Source organism: Bison bison, unplaced genomic scaffold (genome assembly GCF_000754665.1).
Source record: "Bison bison bison isolate TAMUID 2011002044 unplaced genomic scaffold, Bison_UMD1.0 scf7180017864474, whole genome shotgun sequence".
Taxonomy (NCBI): domain Eukaryota; kingdom Metazoa; phylum Chordata; class Mammalia; order Artiodactyla; family Bovidae; genus Bison; species Bison bison.
This window is the reverse complement of record NW_011495035.1, coordinates 997,754-1,018,868: the sequence shown is the minus strand read 5'-3', so window position 1 is coordinate 1,018,868 and position 21,115 is coordinate 997,754. Positions and strand designations below refer to the sequence as shown.

General features: G+C 40.4%; 1 protein-coding gene across 7 annotated transcripts in view; it reads right to left on the bottom strand.

The window, feature by feature from the left end:
* The window catches only part of MITF (microphthalmia-associated transcription factor), a 228,457-nt gene that overhangs the window by 25,891 nt on the left and 181,451 nt on the right, over nucleotides 1-21,115 (bottom strand). For 6 of the 7 annotated variants that reach the window (XM_010861986.1, XM_010861987.1, XM_010861991.1 and 3 more), the window contains 3 exons: nucleotides 8,682-8,909; nucleotides 7,547-7,630; nucleotides 5,334-5,429 (listed from right to left, as the gene is read on the bottom strand). In XM_010861986.1, the coding sequence (XP_010860288.1) occupies nucleotides 5,334-5,429; nucleotides 7,547-7,630; nucleotides 8,682-8,909 (408 nt within the window). The remainder of the gene's footprint in view (nucleotides 1-5,333; nucleotides 5,430-7,546; nucleotides 7,631-8,681; nucleotides 8,910-21,115) is intronic. The other variant, XM_010861990.1, reaches the window with a different exon arrangement.

Below are 21,115 nucleotides of genomic sequence, written 5' to 3'. Positions count from 1 at the left end.
CTGCTAAACATCCTACAACAGACAAGACAGTCTCCACAACAAAGGATTATCCATCCCAAATGTCAACAGTACCAAGGTTGAAAGACTGCTCTAAATGATGGCTTAGCCTCTTTATATTAACAGCTGTTACTTATGAAAGCTACTCAAAGGGAGGCTGATTAAAATAATATGGATTTCTAATTAAAAATCAGTCTCCTAGCCATGCAAATTTAGGAAAAGATTCAGTGGTTCCCTTTCTCATTTTGAAAAATTCCCCCATAAACACAGGTAACTTCATTACTAGGTCAAAATAACACTTTTAAAGCTAAGGAAGAGCAAGCACACCTTCTGTTAATATGAATATATTGTGTCTTTGCGGGGTTTTTATCCAGCACATTAACCTGATGGACAAGATTTCACTTTCAGTGCATGAGCTGTACCTTGGACAGTAAAAGACACAGTCCAATTAGGACAAATAAAGAGAAGGCAGACACGTGTGTGTATGTTCCCTAAACTTTGTCTGAATCGAGTTTTTCCATGTTCTGCTCCACCAAAATGAATATTTTTCCAAGTAAATGATAATTGCAAAATGTTATTATTTTTTCTCTCCCTGGATGGTCCCCTTCTCTGAATATCAATTAAGTTCTGTAAGCAGAAGTAAACTGGGACTTTTATTCTTTGTTTGCGATGGTACAAGAGGGCCCTTGTGCTCTCAGAATAGTTATTTCTAGACTCCAATTCCCTTAGGATAGTTTCCTCTCTAGGATAGTTTCCTCTCTAAGTGTTCCTTCCACTTTATTTTTTAAAATAGTTAACTTGAAATAGACCATTTCAAAGAACCAACTAAAAGGAAAAAAAAAGCCCAACATAAAGAATATTAAGTTTAAACTTCACTGTGGGGAAAACATTAAAATGTTAGTAAGTTGTAGTTGGTTCTATTATTTAATTCTAACAATTAAAACCCAATTTTATCAAGAATAAGAGCTAGTAACTAACATTTAGTGATGGCATAGGTTCTCTTGTTTTAGATGCTATTATTATCCCCATTTTCCAGTGAAGGAAAGTGAGGCAAAGACAAATAACTCACTCCAGAGTATGTACTGAACTCAGATGTCTGGCTGAGAGTCTGTGTTCCTACCTTCTGTGTTACCGTGCCTTTCTGCCAGTTGTAAAATGCCGAAATAGTTTCTTGCGGGAAAGCTCTGATGTGGAGAACACAGAAGAGAAATGGGGACCAGGACAAGGTCAGTGCCCCCTGAGGGCGCTGCAGGTTACTCTTCTCTTGACTGGGGATTAATTAAAATCTGCCCTGGGGATTCTTTCTTATCTGCGGACTCCCCTGAGATGGTCTCTCTGCTTCTGAATTATCCTTCTCCATTCAAAGTCTGAAGTGGTCTCCTTTTCTAAACTTGTAAGCCCAGTGAGACCAGGGAGGAGACCTGACTCATCTGCATCCATAGCACCTCACCCAGCACTGGTCACATGTGAGGCATCTGCTGCTGCTGCTAAGTCGCTTCAGTCGTGTCCAACTCTCTGTGACCCCACAGACGGCAGCCCACCAGGCTCCCCCGTCCCTGGGATTCTCCAGGCAAGAACGCTGGAGTGGGTTGCCATTTCCTTCTCCAATGCATGAAAGTGAAAAGTCAAAGTGAAGTCGCTCAGTCGTGTCCGACTCCTAGCGACCCCACGGACTGCAGCCCCCAGGCTCCTCTGTCCCTGGGATTTTCCAGGCAAGAGTACTGGAGTGGAGTGCCATTGCCTTCTTCTATGAGGCATCTAATAAAGGCTAAATCAATCTTAAAGTGAGTTCAGGAGCAATCGGACTAGGATATCTACTCCAGCGTAGACTGACCGAGGAGACACGGGTATTCAGTCTAAAGGTCATGTCTTCAGAGGGTTGTCACAAGGACAAGTTCTCCACGGGGCAAACTGGGATCCACATCCACAGAGAGACTCACTATGAGAAATATTTCCATTATTGAATATGATATTATTCTAATGTAGACTTGGCATATTACAGGTGCTGAGTGAATATCACCTGGATAAAATACTATCAAAATTATTTAAACTATAATAAATTATATATAATAATTTAGACATTGTTGAGAACAAGCTATGTTTCCAATGCTAAATGCTGTACATACTTTAGGGTTTCCCAGGGGGCTAGTGGTAAAGAGCCTGCCTGCCAATGCAGGAGACAGGGGTCTGATCCCTGGGTTGGGAAGATCCCCTGGAGAAGGAAATGGCAACCCAATTCACTACTCTTGTCTGGGAAATCCCATGGACAGAGGAGCCTGGTGGGCTACAGTCCGTGGGGTCACAAAAGAGTTGGAAAGGACTCAATGACTAAACAACAACAATTCATAATTTAGGAGATGACCATGTCAAGGAGAAACAATGATCAGTTTCATTTTACAAATAAGGAAATGGAGGACTTCAAGAAACCAAGTAATGTGCAAGGCCAGGCTGTAAACGGCAGACTTAGGATTTGAATCCAGGTCTGACAGTAAATCCTTAACTCCCAACCACTGTGTTACACTGCTTCACTTGTGAGTGTAGATTTGGAAGCTTTCAAGAAGCTGAAAGCCTGATATTTTGAAGGGGAATACAAAGGATGTGCAAGAGGAAATTCAGGCAGTGAGTACTAGGTTAGATCAGATGACATCTGAGGTCCTCATCACTGGGGAAAATTTTTCAAAAAAGAATAATTTAAAAGAATCATGTCAATCCTATAGTTCTCCTGAGTATGCACAGGTATCCATTTGATGCCACTGGAAAATTACCACCCTTGTCAGCAAAGTTCTTCTGAAATGACTTGCTGCTGCTGCTGCTGCCAAGTGGCTTCAGTCGTGTCCGACTCTGTGCGACCCCATAGACGGCAGCCCACCAGGCTCCCCCCATCCCTGGGATTCTCCAGGCAAGAACACTGGAGTGGGTTGTCATTTCCTTCTCCAATGCATGAAAGTGAAAAGTGAAAGTGAAGTCGCTCAGTCGTGTCCGACTCCTAGCGACCCCATGGGTATATGTAAAAATTATATGTAAAAATTATAAACTCCTGAGCGCAAGCTCCTCCAAGGTTTTTGCTCCTGTTCGTCCTAGGATTCTGACTACTGACAGGCACAGTCTGCCTCACGGATGCATAAAGCTGAAAGTAAGAGGGTTCCACAGAAGCTGACCCAGGGCTGAGAGAGGGTGGGACGAGTTTGGCAAGGAAACATTTGTTAGAAATAATATTTAGTTCTTTCAAAATAGGGGGTGAGTTTAAACGGGCAGTAAATTGACAAAACTAAACAATCTAGAAAAAACTCAGAGGTTTTGAGGGGAGTCTTACTCCTCAAGACTTCAAGAAGGTGACTTAAAGGACTGGATCAAGATAGAAAAGAAAACGTAACTATAAAAAATTGGTTTTCTAGGGATTTTGGTATAAATAAGTAAAAGCTACTACATTCCCTTGCCCAGGAAATTTATCACTGGAATTTAGTCTTTAAAAAAAATTCTGTGGTTAAAAAAATATGATTTAAAATTCACCATTTTTAATTATTTTTAAGTGTACAGTTCCATTGTGTTAAGTGTATTCACACTGTTGGGTAGCACATCTCCAGAACTTTTTCATCTTGCAAATCTGAATTTCTATAACCACTAGCCAACAACTCCCTTTCACCCTTTTTACCACCATGGAAGTTACTCTTTTAAAAACCAATTACTACCCTGTTTAGGAAAAGCATCTTAGGAACTTGTGTAGAAATTCAGTTCAGTTCAGTTCAGTCTCTCAGTTGTGTCCGACTCTTTGCGACCCCATAAATTAGTGGTTTTTAAAAGATGACTCTATCCTCCAACCAATCTTGCTTGCTTCAGACTGGCTCCACAATCCGAACCAGCTCTGGCCAATCTATCCTGTAACTGTCCTGAACTCGATGGTTTGTATCATGTGAGTGTGTGTCAAGTGTGTCAAATCTATCAGCAATACTGATAGATTTGCTCGGTTTGTGTCAAGCCTGAAGTCAAGGGGAGATTCTGTCAGCAACCAGAGTCCTCTGTTTAGTCCTGAATGGTAGGTTCTTCCTCCACTTCCAGGGCTTGTCTCCTAAGTGTATAGTTACACCACCCCTAGATTGTCCAGCTGGTGAGTATATTATGCAGTCTTAAATATATTGCATCCTTAAAGCTGTTTGTCCATTTTATTTTCATTTCAAAAATCTGAACAGAAGGCTAGCATATTCTTGAACTCTTGGTGAAATTTAAATGTTAATAAAAATAGTATACCCCCCAAAACATACTAATTACTAAAGAATATGACAATCTCATGGCATTGCTTGAATAGAAAACAGAAAATGATGGGACTAGGCATTCAAATCGGAGAAAGCAATGGCACCCCACTCCAGTACTCTTGCCTGGAAAATCCCAAGGGCATCGGAGCCTGGTAGGCTGCAGTCCATGGGGTCACTAAGAGTCAGACACGTCTGAGCAACTTCACTTTCACGCACTGGAGAAGGAAATGGCAACCCACTTCAGTGTTCTTGCCTGGAGAATCCCAGGGACAGGGGAGCCTGGTGGGCTGCCATCTATGGGACGCGCAGAGTCGCATATGGGCTCTGGTCGCACAGAGTCAAACACGACTGAAGCGACTTAGCAGCAGCAGCAGCAGGCATTCAAAGATGTACCGTGTCCCAGCTCTGACACATCTGACCTGTATAACCTAGGGCAACACAAGCTAACCTTTCCTAACCCTAAAATGGAGGGCAATGAGAGAATCCCAACATGACTCAAGGAATTCCTGCGAGAACCAAGAAAGATGCAAACGGAAGGAGTGAAAGAAAATAAACTCTACAGGCAAGGCTCCAACTGCAGACAGGAATACTTAACAGAAAAGAGCAAATATGACCCCTGCTTAATGAACTAAAATTGGAATAAATTTGCCATTGAAATGGGGCAAACTGAACATCACTTAATCACCTGTCAATAGTAAGGGATCTCCTTTAAAAAGTGTATTATGTTTTCAGGCTGACCAGAAAACCACTGTAAATAACACAACACACAGTATTTCCCTCGGCAGCAGTATACAAGTTAGGCATCAGATGCGGATGGGAGTTAGAAAACCTAGCATGTTATTGAAAGTGAACTTGGACTCCAGGGAATGCAGAGCTTTATCATAGGGTTACTGATAAACTCACAAGCAATTCTTAATTTCTAATGTTTGAGTCATTTATCTGTGATCTTGAGATATTTCTCTGCCTCATGAATTAACTTCTCAAAGAATCACTTGCAAAGAGAAACTGAAAATTCAGGAACAGGGAAAAAACACTGGAAATAATATCTCGAGCTTTTTTTTAGAAAAATAAAAATATCACCAATACCGTATTTGCCATTTGCAAGGCGGGATCCATCAAGCCCAGGATTTCTTCATTATAACTTGATTCTAGGCTAATGATGTCATCAATTACATCATCCATCTGAGGGAAAAAGGCAATGGAAGAGAGAGAGATATAAGCAAAAACTGTGCAAAGCAATCCAAAGAGAGATCCATGGTCTTTCCTGATCTAAAGAAGTAACACTCTTTAGTTAGAGTCTAAGAGATGACTGTCCTCTTTCTCTTCAAAGGAATACATTACTGAAGACCATTAATGCTAATGGGTGATGAGGAGGATGATACATGCAACCAGCACATAGTGAGTGATTACTAGGTGCCAGTCACTGGGCTCGGGGCTTTTTATGGACTAACTGATTTACCCTGACAATAACCCTACCAGAACAGGTGCTATTATTACAGCAATTTTTCAGGTGAGATACATGAGAAGCAGCTTGCCCAAAGTCACACATCGAAGAGGGGTTAGAGCCACAGTTTGAACTATGCTTTCAATTGTTATATAAAACTGCCTGCCCTAAACTGGAAAGAGGAACCAGGAAACTTCATCTTGAATGATAGCTGCCTTTTCCTTTTCTCATCTAAATTTATATCCAGTACATTTCCCACACCCTCCTTGGAAAAAAAAAAAAAACACAGATGGCTGTTCAACCCTTTGTTCCCATAGGATGTGGGGGGCGCTGTGGCTCCCAGGCCACTGGTTAGCCCTGCAGTAACCTTACAATGACTTGTAAACTAAGTCTCTCCTTGTATGCCTGCCAGTGTGCTTGGCACTCCCGGAGGAGAGCACCAGGACGAGGTTATCATTACAGTCGTGGAGCTGACATTCCCTCTAGATCAATTTTATTTCTAAAGTACCAAAACATCAGTCATGATAATAAACAACAGTGATTACATGTGCATTGCAGCAGTTGCAAAGACAAGTCTGTGAAAACATTTCTTCGTAAACATCTTATGTATTTGATCTACTTGGTATGTGTGTGTGTGTGTGTGTGTGTTGTGTGTGTGTGTGTGTGTGCGTGCGTGCGCGAGCATGCAAACACCTGCTTGGGTCTTAATAGTGCTTCACAAGTACACAGTGAAAGCTCAGAACTCAGAGGGATGCTCCTGTGTGCCTCTTTGCCATAGTTAAAGAAGACAGGCTTCAACATCATGGCGCTTGTCAGAATCTCGGTTCTCCCACTTTCTGGGTTGGATCACTGCCCCTCATCTTTAAGAGTCACAGTGTGCCAATCTGTAAAATGGGGTTAATAATACTATGCCCTTACTGGATTCTTGTGAGATTTCAGGACAAACCATATGAAGTGCTCACAGTGCCAAGCATACAGCATACATTCAAAAAATGAGTGTCACTGAGTAACTCCAGAGAAGAATAAATGGAGGTCAGTTTTGAGTAACTGCCAGTACTGTTTCCTTTCCAGGTATACCAATTGTATGTCCTGTTTAACAGATGACTTTCGAAGTGAATTGGTAAACTGGAAAATGGGCCAGAAGACTTACGAGCAACCTTTCTTTGTAAATGTTTAATCTTTTTTTTTTTTTCAGGGAAAGGAAATTACTGGCTTTGGTGTGAGAGAATTTTTTAAATAATTTGTTCTCTTATGAAAAGAGTCATACATGTTGATAAAAAGCAAAAAAAAATTTTTTTTCTTCCTCTTATATATCCATGCACTCATTTAAAATATACAAATATAATTAATAAATGGATGTAACATAATTTATATATCCATTAAACAGGATGTCACAGAAGAAATTTTCATTGCTTGGGAAAAGATTCATGAATTATCATTAAATGAATAAATAAAGTTTCCAAAAATATTTTCCATGAGATTTCATTTTAAAAAACTATATAGATCTCACACATACACACATCTTGGTTTTACAGATATTCTGTCCAAGTTGCTAACCCATAAATTTGTATAACATACTTTGATAATGGTATCTAAATGAAGTACAGCAGTTTACATCTTATTTATTAAAATTTATGTATTTTAGCACAGTTTAACACCTTATAGCAACTCAGGGAAAAATGCATTTTAGTATCATTTCCCTAGTAGTTTTTAAATCATGAGACATAATGATTTTAAAAAAAAATCAGTGGGGGTGGGGGCAAAAATCCAAAGTCATTAGGAAGGTGTGATTAGCCACAAATATAGATCCTCATTACAAAGTGTTATATCCTTGGGCTGCCGAGTCATTCAGTACCTGCATGCACGATGCTCGTGAATGTGTGTTCATACTTGGGCATTCGCTCTCCGCCCTGTTTTGCTCTTCAAACTTATAAAATCCCTGCAAAAACACAAGCAAAATCAGCCCATGACTTGGATTTGCAAATGACTGTTCAGTGACATTTTCACATGAGGTTGATGGTGTAGCAACAAGATGAACTAAGCTCTCCAGTAAAGTGGAATGTGACCAAGAAATGAAATAATGAAGGAAGAACTTCCATCAAATCAGTCTGACAGATGACAAGCATGGACAGAGAAAAATAAGATGGTTGGTTTGGGCAAAAGGGAGAAGACTTAGTCCCTCTAGAAATTAAAATCAACCAAACTTCAGAAGGGTTACCTCTGAAATCACGTGAACATTTCAGAGGACAATCAAACTCCATTAAAATGATGCTCATCATCTCATAATTTGGAAATAACAGGCATTAAATCACAACTTGCCTTTTAGGTATGCTTCAAATTTTGGTGCCACAATTAGCTTTGAGGTATATTTGAGTCTTGTCTCCAACCCAGCCTTTATAAAAAGCAGCTTTCACCAGCAGCAGCAATTTATTAAGGAAACCGAATTCACCCAGCAAGGAAATCTCTGCTTTTCTGTTAGATTCTCATGTACTATATATTCTTTCAATCCAGCCATGCACACCCTGTGCTTTTTTTGTTTTTCCTTTCCAGCTCAGGAAGAAATAAAAATAATATTCCAGACATTCACAGCAAGCGGAACTTCTAAACTGCCTGTCCGACACCTTTTCTATTTTTACTATCCCTTTTCCACCTTCCCTTCTCTCCCTGCATTTTCAACGCTTTGTAAATGGAAAGGCATGGAAGAGAACACTCAGCTAACAAGCGGAAACGGGATAGGAGAAAAAGGGTCCTCGCCTCCGGGTTCTGCTCCGAGGGGGCCAAGTCCCCTGCCTGGAGCCATAACCCAATAACCCAGTGACAGTGACAGGGACAAGAGGCTAGAGGATGACAGCTAGCATGGGGAGTCTGGGACAAAGGCCGGTGAAGGTGGCCACGCGGACAGACTAGAGTCCACAGTCAAGTGCAGGAGGGAGATCCAACAGACAGTCATTCAGTGTAAGAGAAAGGAGAGGGGAGGAGACATGAATTACCTCTTTTTCACAGTTGGAGTTAAGTGTAAGCATAGCCATGGGGCTGTTGGGTGCGCTGCTCCCCGGCACTGGTGGCATGACATGGTCGCCAGGCTGGTTTGGACATGGCAAGCTCAGGACTTGGTTGGCATGTTTATTTGCTAAAGTGGTAGAAAGGTACTGCTTTACCTGCTGCCTTTGGGCTTGCTGTATGTGGTACTTGGTGGGGTTTTCGAGGTGGGTCTGCACCTGAACATAGCCATGGAGGGAAGAGAAGAAAGTGCCGTTATTGGTGAGTTTTGGACGGCTCTTCTTTTCAGGCACAAGCATGAGACAGGCCAGTCCGTTAACAGAATAGATTATTAAGCCCCTGTTAGGTACCAGGCACTGTGCTAATGGATTTTGCTATTACTGAAGTTTAAAGGCTAACTCTTCGGATTTGGGTTAATACTCTGCCTGGTTTCATTTCCCTGCTAATTAACAGTCCATCTCTTTAAAACCTTGTGCCCTTCTTCTCATGCATAATAGCCAAAAATCTGCAACCATCTGTAGGGTAAACATTTTCTAACACATATCTGAAAGAGTTTATTAAGATCAAAACAATAATCTAGAAGAAGGTGTATAACTTATTTCAGTTTTCTTTGGCAAATATAATAGCTTTCTGTTTTGTTTTTAAAAAAAAAAACACCTCCTTTAGAAACAACTATAAAATGGTTGTAGAACATAAACAGAAACATTCTGATGATTAAATCCACCAGTTGCAGATTAATTCTTCCCACTTTCATTGGGACATGAGTATTCAACATTTTAATTAAGATCTTAAACTCAACATAAAAAGCAGTTCCACATGAAGTAGTTTCTTTCAAACACAAAAAACACTTCCACAGATGTGTTTGTTTGTTTTTTCTTTTTGGATATGTTTTTAAAGGCATGTATATTAAGCCACCAGTATATTTTCACCTTGTTTCTCATAAGACATTAATAGAGAATACGAAGCTTTTAAACAAAATCAATGATACTCAATATAGTCACTTTTTCCTTGAGAAACACAATTTATTCTTATGAGCTAAGAATAGGAGTCATGGGGAGAATACAGCCATGCACAAGAGGGAAAAAAATCCTACTAATATTTACTCTGTTCAAAACTACATTGGATTACTGCTTATGGCATCAAATAATAAACAACATTAAATAGGAAGACACGTACCAAGTGAAAACTGTGTGTCTACTACAATAACACGAAAAGGTGAAACACTCAATTTATGAATTACATTTCAGAGACTGAATATAAGAATAAAGCTCACCTGATAGTGATTATATTCTAGCATTTCCAGCATAACCACGTTTTAGGTGGCCCCAATCCAACAAGAAACAGTAGACTATTCGTTCCCTCTACTTTCTGTAACTCCAATTCGTAGACTGGCATAGAGAAAGCACTATAAACAAGGTGTCCCGAGACACCACCGGAAACTTCATCACAGCAGCCCTGCTTATAATAACCTAAGCTAATTAGTTATGCATGTAAAAAAAAAAAGTTCACACAAAGGGCTTTTTTTTTTTTTTGGAAGCCCTACAAGTTTGCTCTTAAATATTGATATCAACCGCCCCCCATCCCACCCAGCTTGACGTCATGCCTTTTTTTCATAAATATAAAAGAACCTTTTTTAAGGGATGAGCTATCAAAGTCAAACTCGCTGTCAGATCAAGGCCAATTCACTATTCATCTTTAGTTCCAGTAGTATTAATAGACAATGCTATTTCTCTTTCAGCAATAGGTTAAGAGCTAGATGCCCTCTTTGGAGAACACTGCCTAAAAGCTACACATGAGACTTTTCTAATGGATGAGTAACTCGGCCCCTTCCAAACACAGAAAGAGTGTCCTTTAGTATGTGGGAGTCCCTGATGAACTTTCGAGTTCAGCAGTCTCATCTTGCATCCAGGTCTCAAGGTGCATCTTATTCTTAGCTGGATAGATAAATAAATTTCCTCCTGACCTTGCATCAGGAAAAGGGGGAGCTATTCGAAATAGAAAAGGAAAAATACATATATCCACAGAGGCACTTCCGAATACATATTTACGTGGAAATTAAGAAATACACATCTCCCCAATTTAGTCCTCAAATTAGGAAGCATAACAATTTTCACTGAAAATCTTTTAATGTAATTCTTGGTGCTAGAGAAGAATACATTTATCATATACACAACTGGTGTATTTGTATATTTGCTCATTTATTCATTCCATTATTTAATGGTATTATGTGCTAAATGCCGTTCCAGGCAAAGAATGCACATTGTGAGCAAGTAGATACAATTGTCAGCTTTATGACACTGAGAGTCTGGGGTGAAGCAAAGGAAGGAAAACACAAACAGATATATATTTAAAATTATGATAATGGCTGATAGGCACTGCTGAAATGGTGAGATATTTTAAGAATTTGAAATTTAATAATTTTGTCCAAATGCCCAGGCTAATGAAGTCCTTTAGTTGACAATCTCAAATTCTTTCAAATGACTGATCTAACGTGCACAGAAACATTTTAAGTTTCATAAAGGGTCCAGACATGATAATGATGAGGACAATAGACATTACTAAAATAAACATCAAATGAGGGCAATGAGTGTAATGTGCTTATTTCACTATTACACTTAAAAAAGAAAGGGCTGCACATTTAAAAATAAATGTTAATTCACTGGCAGATCCTTATTCTTTAAATGAATCAGAATTTCAGGCTTTAGTAAGGAAAAAAGCAACTTGTTGTCTGTTCAGCACTGTCAGTGAGGTCTTTACTACAACCAGATTGCGATGCTCAGAGTGGGATGTATTGTTTCCCTTTTACTGTCAATATATTTTTAAGTAAGTTAAGAACGGACTGGCTATAAACATTATGGAGAAGACAGAACATCCCCAGACATCACCAATCCAACACCTAAAATAGGTAACATAAAGGAGGTCATGATCTATGGGGTGGTGAGGTCTGTGGCAAACTAGAGTGCACGTGCTTCATGTAAAAAAAAAAAGACAAAAAACAGCTGACATAATCTGTAATTGACTGCAGCCCTGTGGCAATACCATTCCAGTCGAGTTGGGTTTTGTTGGTTTTTTTTTTTCGATTTTTCAGTTTAGCCTGCAACCTGAACTTGTTTTTTCAATGAAAACTCCCAGATTACAAAAATGACACCTAATTGTTTGATTTTTCATACTGTACAAGACAAATCAAACACACTTGTTGGTTGGACTCAACAGAAATGTGGTCTCTGCTCTACACCGTCCAGAAGGAGAATCTTTCTTTCTATATTCTGGGGCCCAGCAGGAGCACCGAGGTTCTTAGAAGTTAGTTCTTCTTCTGAAACATTAGTGTCAAATATAGGCCATTCCATTCCTGGTGCTTCTCTGAGAGGCGCATCGTGTCTGGTGGCACAGTCAGCAGAAGAATTAAGTAGTATAAACCTGCGATCACATTCAGATCTCGCAACTTACTACTTATGTGACCTTCGGCACGATATGAACCTTTCCAGGCCTTAGTCACTTCATATGCTCAATGAGGGTGATAACAGAACCTGCCTGCTAGAGGTGTTTTTGGCATTAAATGAAACCACAATTCTACTAGGCTTAGCAATCCATCTCAAACAACTGTTTTCAAATTTTCTTTTTTGCCTTAGGACCCTTTTAAACTCTTAAATTTCTTGTGTTTATGTGGGTTTTATCTGTATTTATCATCTTAAGAATTAAAACTGAGAAAATTTTAAAACCCAAGATAACTCACTAGCATATAGTCTGCTGGGCATGAGAACAAAGACATTGTAACACATTATGTAGCCTCTGTAAAACTCTTCTGTATAGAGTTATCCTTGGAATCCACAGGGATGGGTTTTAGGACCTCTGCAGATGGCAAAATCCAAGGATGCTCAAGTCTCTAATATAAAATGGCACTGTACTCTCTTTGAGAGATGAACATTTATAAAAAGGAAAATAACAGTTTGTTATTATTATAAAAGTATGTTTGACCTGGTGGAATGGCAGGAGTCCTGGAGACCCCCAGGGTTCTGGGATGACACTTTGAGAAGCTCTGATCTACCTGTAGCATTGTATCCAGCCCATTCTGGTCATGCTGTTGCCCACTGTGTTGGTGGTGTACAACAAAGTCACTGTGCGTTTTGCTTGCCTCACACTCAAAACACTAATAACCCTAATTTCTCATAGCATTGCTTTTGTTGTTGTTCAATCGCTAAGTCACGTCCAACTCTTTGTGACCCCAACGACTGCAGCACACCAGGCCTCCCTGTCCCTCACTATCTCTCATAGTTTTCCCAAGTTCATGTCCATTGAATTGGTGATGATATCCAACCATCTTATCCTCTACCGCCCTCTTCTCCTTTTGCCTTCCATCTTTCCCAGCATCAGGGTCTTTTCCAATGAGCCGGCTATTCGCACCAGATACCCAAAGTATTGGAGTTTCAACTTCCACAACATTATTATGAGGCTCTATACTATAGTCTTTTGACTGCTTTATTTGGCCACACTGCACAGCATGTGGGATCTTAGTTCCCTGCCCAGGGATCAAACCCTCGCCCCCTACTAGAAGCGTAGAGTCTTAACCACTGGACCATCAGGGAAGTCTCTCCTTTCTCTATAGTAAAAGCCATATAAATGTAACATTCTGTCTTCAACTGTCCTAAACCATAGATTTTTAGTTAGTGATTTCCCTCTCATTCATTTTAAAACTGCCAATGAAAACACATGTGGCATTAAACATCGGTATGATTTCCTGGTAATTTTTGTAGGTTTTTGTCCTTCAAACCAACTGTATTATGGAATTCAGATGCCAAAAATTGGGTATTGTTGAGCAGTTGAGGTGCAGACACAAAATAAAGCTGGAATACTTCTCACTCTATCAAAACACCATATTTTACTGACATAACTTATATTTCACAGAAGTAAGTATGTTAGCTATCTGGGTCAAGGGCAAAAATCCAATGACTTTGAAACTTTTCTTTCCTGTTATTACTACTGTCTTTTTCCCTTTTTCCTTCCTTCATTCAGATCCTGAACTGATAGCAAACGAATGGGAATGAATCACTTTCTAGCTGTCACAGTTTAGTTTCCCCACTTCCCAGGTGACACTGACAGGCTGTTTCCCATCGGTTTCATTCTAAAGAGACCCTGGAGCACATCAGTGTAAGATGGTGCCTGCAGATACCATCAAATTGGCTGACAAAAGAATTCACCGGAGCAAAGAAAAATCCCCATCTGATTGATATCCACTGCACTTCGATTACCTCTACTATTTGTAGATCAGAATAAAAATAAAATTGAGTGAATATTCCCATAATTCTTTTACTTTATAATGGACTTTACTTTTTGAACAAGTCATCAAAGCTTTCAGATTTCTCACTTTGTGTTTAGAGAGAGAATGTGTTCTTTTGTTCAGTAAGTAAAAGAAATATTAAAATGGATTCAATCAGATGCTATCCACTACCACTCCCAAGGGCTTCCTTGGTAGCTCAGCTGGTAAAGAATCTGCCTGCAACGCAGGAAACCCCGGTTCCATTCCTAGGTTGGGAAGATCCCCTGAAGAAGTGATAGGCTACCCATTCCAGTATTCTTGGGCTTCCCTGGCGGCTCAGACAGTAAAGAAGCCATCTGCAATGAGGGAGACCTGGGTTATACGCCTGGATTGGGAAGATGCCCTGGAGGAGGGCATGGCAACCCACTCTAGTATTCTTGCCCTGAGAATTCCCATGAACAGAGGAGCCTGGCAGGCTACAGTCTATGGAGTCACGAAGAGTTGGATATGACTGAGTGACTAAGCACACACAGCACAGCACCCCCCAAACCACTATGCTCTTCATACTATTTTTAAAGGACAATGTACAGAGATGGTCACTAATGTAATCATCATCCCTTAGAACATGATGAAACAGAGCACATTCTGAAACAGCTAGCATTCTGAAATGACTCACCCGAAGTCTTGCCCTAGGTCATGTATGAGAGGTGACAAGATTCTTTTCAGTCCCACAATTATAATATTAACATGAATGAAAACAACGGCCCAGAACGCAAGTTCTCATTCAGCAATGTTTTCACTGCAACCTGGACAACCTTCTCCTTAATAAAAAAGAAAGACAACAAGGATACAAATCCTGACCTAAGAGAGAAAACCCAAAACCATATGCAGACAAATGCAAATTTAGAAGAGGATATGGAGAAAAGGAACTCTCCTACACTGTTGGTGGAAATGTAAATTGGTATACACACTACAAACAACAGCATGGAGGTTTCTCCAACAACAACAAAAACCCTAACAACAGAGTGGTAATAAGATCCAGCAAAATTACTCCTGGGCATATATCCAGGAAAAATGGAAACTCTAATTTTAAAAGATACATGCACCCCAAGGTTCATAGTAGCACTATTTACAATAGTCAAGACATGGAAGCAACCTAAATGTCCATCAACAGATGAAGAGATAAAGATGTTGTATATATACACAATGGACTATTACTCAGGCATTCAGTTCAGTTCAGTTCAGTTGTTCAGTCATGTCTGACTCTTTGTGACCCCACGAATTGCAGCACTCCGGGCCTCCCTGTCCATCTCCAACTCCCGGAGTTTACCCAAACTCATGTCCATTGACTTGGTGATGCCATCCAACCATCTCATCCTCTGTCATCCCTTTCTCCTCCTGCCTTCAATCCCTGCATCAGGGTCTTTTCAAATGAGTCTGTTCTTTGCATCAGGTGGCCAAAGTATTGGAGTTTCAGCTTCAATATCAGTCCTTCCAATGAACACCCAGGACTGATCTCCTTCAGAATGGACTGGTTGGATCTCCTTGCAGTCCAACGGACTCTCAAGAGTCTTCTCCAACACCACAGTTCAAAAGCATCAATTCTTCGGCACTCAGCTTTCCTTATAGTCCAACTCTCACATCCATACATGACTACTGGAAAAACCACAGCCTTGACTAGATGGGACCTTTGTTGGCAAAGTAATGTCTCTGCTTTTCAATATGCTGTCTAGGTTGGTCATAACTTTCCTTCCAAGCAGTAATCATCTTTTAATTTCATGGCTGCAGTCACCATCTACAGTGGTTTGGAGCCCCACAAAATAAAGTCTGCCACTGTTTCCACTGTTTCCCCATCTATTTGCCATGAAGTGATGGGACCGGATGCCATGATCTTAGTTTTTTGAATGTTGAATTTTAAGCCAACTTTTTCACTCTCCTCTTTCACTTTCATCAAGAGGCTCTTTAGTTCTTCTTCAATTTCTGCCATAAGGGTGGTGTCATCTGCATATCTGAGGTTATTGATATTTCTCCCAGCAATCTTGATTCTAGCTTGTGCTTCATCCAGCCCAACATTTTTCATGATGTACTCTACATATAAGCTAAATAAGCAGGGTGACAATATACAGCCTTGACGTACTCCTTTTCCTATTTGGAACCAGTCTGTTGTTCCATGTCCAGTTCTAACTGTTGCTTCCTGACCTGCATACAAATTTCTCAAGAGGCAGGTCAGGTGGTTTGGTATTCCCATCTCTTTCAAAATTTTCCACAGTTTATTGTGATCCCACACAGTCAAAGGTTTTGGCATAGTCAATAAAGCAGAAATAGATGTTTTTCTGGAACTCTCTTGCTTTTTCAATGATCCAGCGGATGTTGGCAATTTGATCTCTGGTTCTTCTGCCTTTTCTAAAACCAGCTTGAACATCTGGAAGTTCATGGTTCATGTATTGCTGAAGCCTGGCTTGGAGAATTTTGAGCGTTACTTTACTAGCATGTGAGATGAGTGCAATTGTGCGATAGTTTGAACATTCCTTGGCATTGCCCTTCTTTGCGATTGGAATGAAAACTGACCTTTTCCAGTCCTGTGGCCACTGCTGAGTTCTCCAAATTTGCTGGCATACTGAGTGCAGCACTCTCACAGCATCATCTTTTAGGATTTGAAATAGCTCAATTGGAATTCCATCACCTCTACTAGCTTTGTTTGTCATGATGCTTCCTAAGGCCCACTTGACTTCACATTCTAGTATGTCTGGCTCTAGGTGAGTGATCACACCATTGTGATTATCTGGGTCATGAAGATCTTTTTGTACAGTTCCTCTGTGTATTCTTGCCACCTCTTCTTAATACCTTCTGCTTCTGTTAGGTCCATACCATTTCTATCCTTTATTGAGCCCATCTTTGCATGAAATGTTCCCTTAGATTCTCTAATTTTCTTGAAGAGATCTCTAGTCTTTCCCATTCTATTTTTTCCTCTATTTCTTTGCACTGATCACTGAGCCACTCAGGCATTACAAAGAATAATATAATGCCACAGCCAGCAATATGGATGGACCTAGAGTTTATCATACTAAGTAAGTTGAGAAAGACAAACACCATATAGTATCAGTTACACGTGCTAAGCCACTTCAGTCATGCCTGACTCTGTGTGACCCCATGGACTATAGCCTGCTAGGCTCCTCTGTCCACAGGATTCTCCAGGCAAGAACACTGGAGTAGGTTGCCACTTCCTCCTCCAGGGGATCTTCCCAAACCAGGGACTGAACCCACGTCTCTTACATTTCTTGCATTGGCAGGTGGGCTCTTTACCACTAGCACCACCTGGGAAGCTGTTATCACTTATATAAGGAATCTAAAAAAAAAAAGATACAAATGAGCATATTTAAAGACAGAAAACAGATTCTGAGACATGGGAAACAAACATGGTTTTCCAAAAAGAAAAGCAAGGGTTGGGGGGCATAAATCAAGAGTTTGGGATTAACAGAAACACACAACTATACATGAAACAGATAAACAACAAAGTCCGATTGGATAGCACAGGGAACTATATTCAATATCTTGTAATAACCTATAATGGAACAGAATTTGAAAGAGAATATACACATATATTGGAGAAGGCAATGACACCCCACTCCAGTACTCTTTGCCTGGAAAATCCCATGGACGGAGGAGCCTGGTGGGCTGCTGTCTATGGGGTCACACAGAGTCGGACACGACTGAAGTGACTTAACAGCAGCAGCATACACATATATTCTTTTTCAGATTTTTCTTTCTTGTACAGCTGAAACTAATACAGCACTGTAAATCAACTATGCTTCAATTTTTTAAAAATCATATGCAAAAAAAAAAAAAAAAAAGATCAGTACTTAAATAAGTGACTACAGTTGATATAGCCAGGTCTTCTTCCTTATCACAGAGATCTGCCCACCAGCCCAATTAGGCCTGCTCTCTGCTTTTGCATGGCCTAAACACTAAGAATAGATTTTTACAGTTTTAACTGGCTGAAAATCATGAAAAGAAGAATGATATTTCATGATACATGAGAATTTTATGAAATCCAAATTTCAATGTCCATAAATAAAGTTTGCTTGGCACACAGCCCCGTCCATTCGTTGACATGTTGTCCATAGCTGCTCCCGCACTATAGCAGCGGAGCCCACGTGGCTCCTAGCCTAAAATATCTACTATCTGGGTTTTTAGAGAAAATGTCAATCCTTGCTCTGTAAGAAAGTTTTACCAATCTAGAATTCAGTTTTCCTACTATGTTGAAGCTTCAGCAAGATTTGAAGAATGAGGTGATTTTTTTTTCAAAAGAGAAATACAATATGTATAAATAATTTTATAGTTGTTTTTCCAAATAACTAGACAAACGAACAGAGGATATGCTTAATTATCCCTATTTTAAAGGCTATAAAACAAAAACAAACTCTAAAAGGAAAAGTGAAAAGGCTCACCAGGGTTAGAAAACAAACTCAGGGCCCTGCCTCCTGTGTCCAGTAACAAATGATGGAACCCCTTCACTGCTGATCAATTTCCATCAAGGATTTGAACTGAGTAAAGAGACAAAGATAAACCTACATCCAGAAGTGTACTCCCATATCTTATGCATGCAAAAATATGCATGAATTTATATTGTATTGTTTTTGATCTGCACAGTTTAACACCACTTCCTGTCTTACTACTCTGTTGCTGCTGCTGCTAAGTCGCTTCAGTTGTGTCCAACTCTGTGCAACCCCACAGACAGCAGCTCACCAGGCTCTCTGAATTCAGACGGATATGTAGTAAATGTGCACATGAGGAACGGCGAGCAAATCTATTTTTCTAAAACTGTGATGTTGTAATAGAATAAAGTGGACTGCCCTATTAAAAGTTCCTAGCAAGCTTCTTATCCTAAACCAATGACCTATAAAATAAAGGACTTACTCTAAACTGCAAAGTGGGCATGCTTGGTATTTAGGAAAAACAATATTCAGCAGTCTTAAAAAAAAAAAATAAAAAGGAAGTATTACTGTAAGAAAACTCATAGTATATATATTATTTTTTCTCTCTCAGACTAAAATAAACCCAAGGTCTGAGTATTAAAAGAACATCAAGTGTTTATCTCAGCCAAATAGAAATATGAGAGATTAAAGGGTGGCAGCCATCTGCCTGCAGAGTATGAATAATCCCAGGTTAAAAACACCACTTACAGAATCAAATTTCTATAAGAGAAGCAGCAAGACCCAATAAACTTAGTCCATTACTCACTTTAAAGAAAAACCATGCATTTACATTCTGAGGACCATATAAATCACGATGCACAGTTATATCATATTAAATATAGCAGGATTTTTTTTTAAAACACAGAAAACAGAATTAGCATTAATTCAATCAAAACTGTATATCATGTACCTGATGCTGTGCATTTTATATTCACTCCTGCTGCTGCTGCTGCTGCTGCTAAGTCGCTTCAGTTGTGTCTGACTCTGTGCGACCCCAGAGACGGCAGCCCACCAGGCTCCCCCGTCCCTGGGATTCTCCAGGCAAGAACACTGGAGCGGGTTGCCATTTTCTTCTCCAATGCAGGAAAGTAAAAAGTGAAAGTGGAGTCGGACCAGCGACCCCATGGACTGCAGCCTACCAGGCTCCTCTGTCCATGGGATTTTCCAGGCAAGAGTACTGGAGTGGGGTGCCATTGCCTTCTCCAATATTCACTCCTAGCTCAGGTCAATTTAAAATAAAGCTCAGAAATCACTTGGATAGCTTATAAAGTATTCTTGAAAGCTTCTTCTCACAATTTTTTAAAATCATATGATGACAACTGATTACATACAGAAGGAACTATAGACTCTTCAGATTTTCATAGGTTTAACCTCTTATATTGAATTGCTGCTATTCAGAGTATACCCAATTGTCCTCTTCCAAACACAAAAATAGGGTTGAGTGCAAGTCTTCATGTCTAAATAAATCATTTAGGATCTTGTTAAGTGCTGTGTGATTCTGTAGGTCTGGGGTAGGGCCCAGGATCCTGCATTTCTAATAAGCTCCCAGGGGAAGTCTACCCTGCTGGTCGATAAATCACACCACACTCTGAGTGCAAGGCTTTAACACATTTTCACCTCAACTTCTGCTTCCATCAAAAGCGTTATATCTTCACCATTCACTCACCAAATACTATCTACCAGCCAGATACCAGGCAACTGTCTTCGTTAGACACAGGCTGTTCAGGGCCAAGCCTCACCCAGAAGGTGACATGTAAGTATAGGTCTATAGTTGGGGAAAGAGAATGAGCTAGGAGATGGGTGGAAAGAGCAATCCAGCAAAGTACAAAAGTCCTCGGTGTGAACAAGCCTCTCCTGTTCAGGGAAGAGTAAGGAGGCTCTTCACACACACTCTCCTTGGCTGCTTCTTGACAGGGTTTGACACTTGCCTGGGTTTTCTCCTGCCCTGCCTCTTTCATCATTTCTTCCCAGTGGCCTTTGCTAGTTTTCTCCTCTTCTCTCCTTCTTAAATGTCAGAGCACCCTAGGGTTCAGAGCTTGACTTCCTCTCTCTGCAAGCACAGCCCTGATGAAGATCCAGGCTCCTGGATTTAAACACCTGGTTCAGATGTCCTGAACTCCACAGTCACCTCCACCAGCCTACTCCATTGGGAGGACTGAAGACATCCTCCCCTCCTGCCACACTCTTCTCCATCTTAGTAGATGGCAATCGCATTCTTCCATTACGTTGAAATGTATGAAATTAAATTAAATAACCTTCATCTGGTTCAACCTAGTTGCTCATTTCCAAAACTGTGGTCAACTTCATCATCTTCAATTCATTTCTTTCCTTCACACCCTACATCCAATCCATCAAGAGGCACTGGTTTTCTTTTTAGGATATATCCCAAATGTAACTAATTTTCATCATCTCTACTGTTACCACTTTAACAAAGTCAGTTCAGTTCAGTTCAGCCGCTCAGTCGTGTCCGACTCTCTGTGACCCCATGAATCGCTGCACGCCAGGCCTCCCTGTCCATCACCAACTCCCGGAGTTCACTCAGACTCACGTCCATCGAGTCAGTGATGCCATCCAGCCATTTCATCCTCTGTCATCCCCTTCGCCTCCTGCCCCCAATCCCTCCCAGCATCAGAGTCTTTCCCAGTGAGTCAACTCTTCGCATGAGGTGGCCAAAGTACTGGAGTTTCAGCTTTAG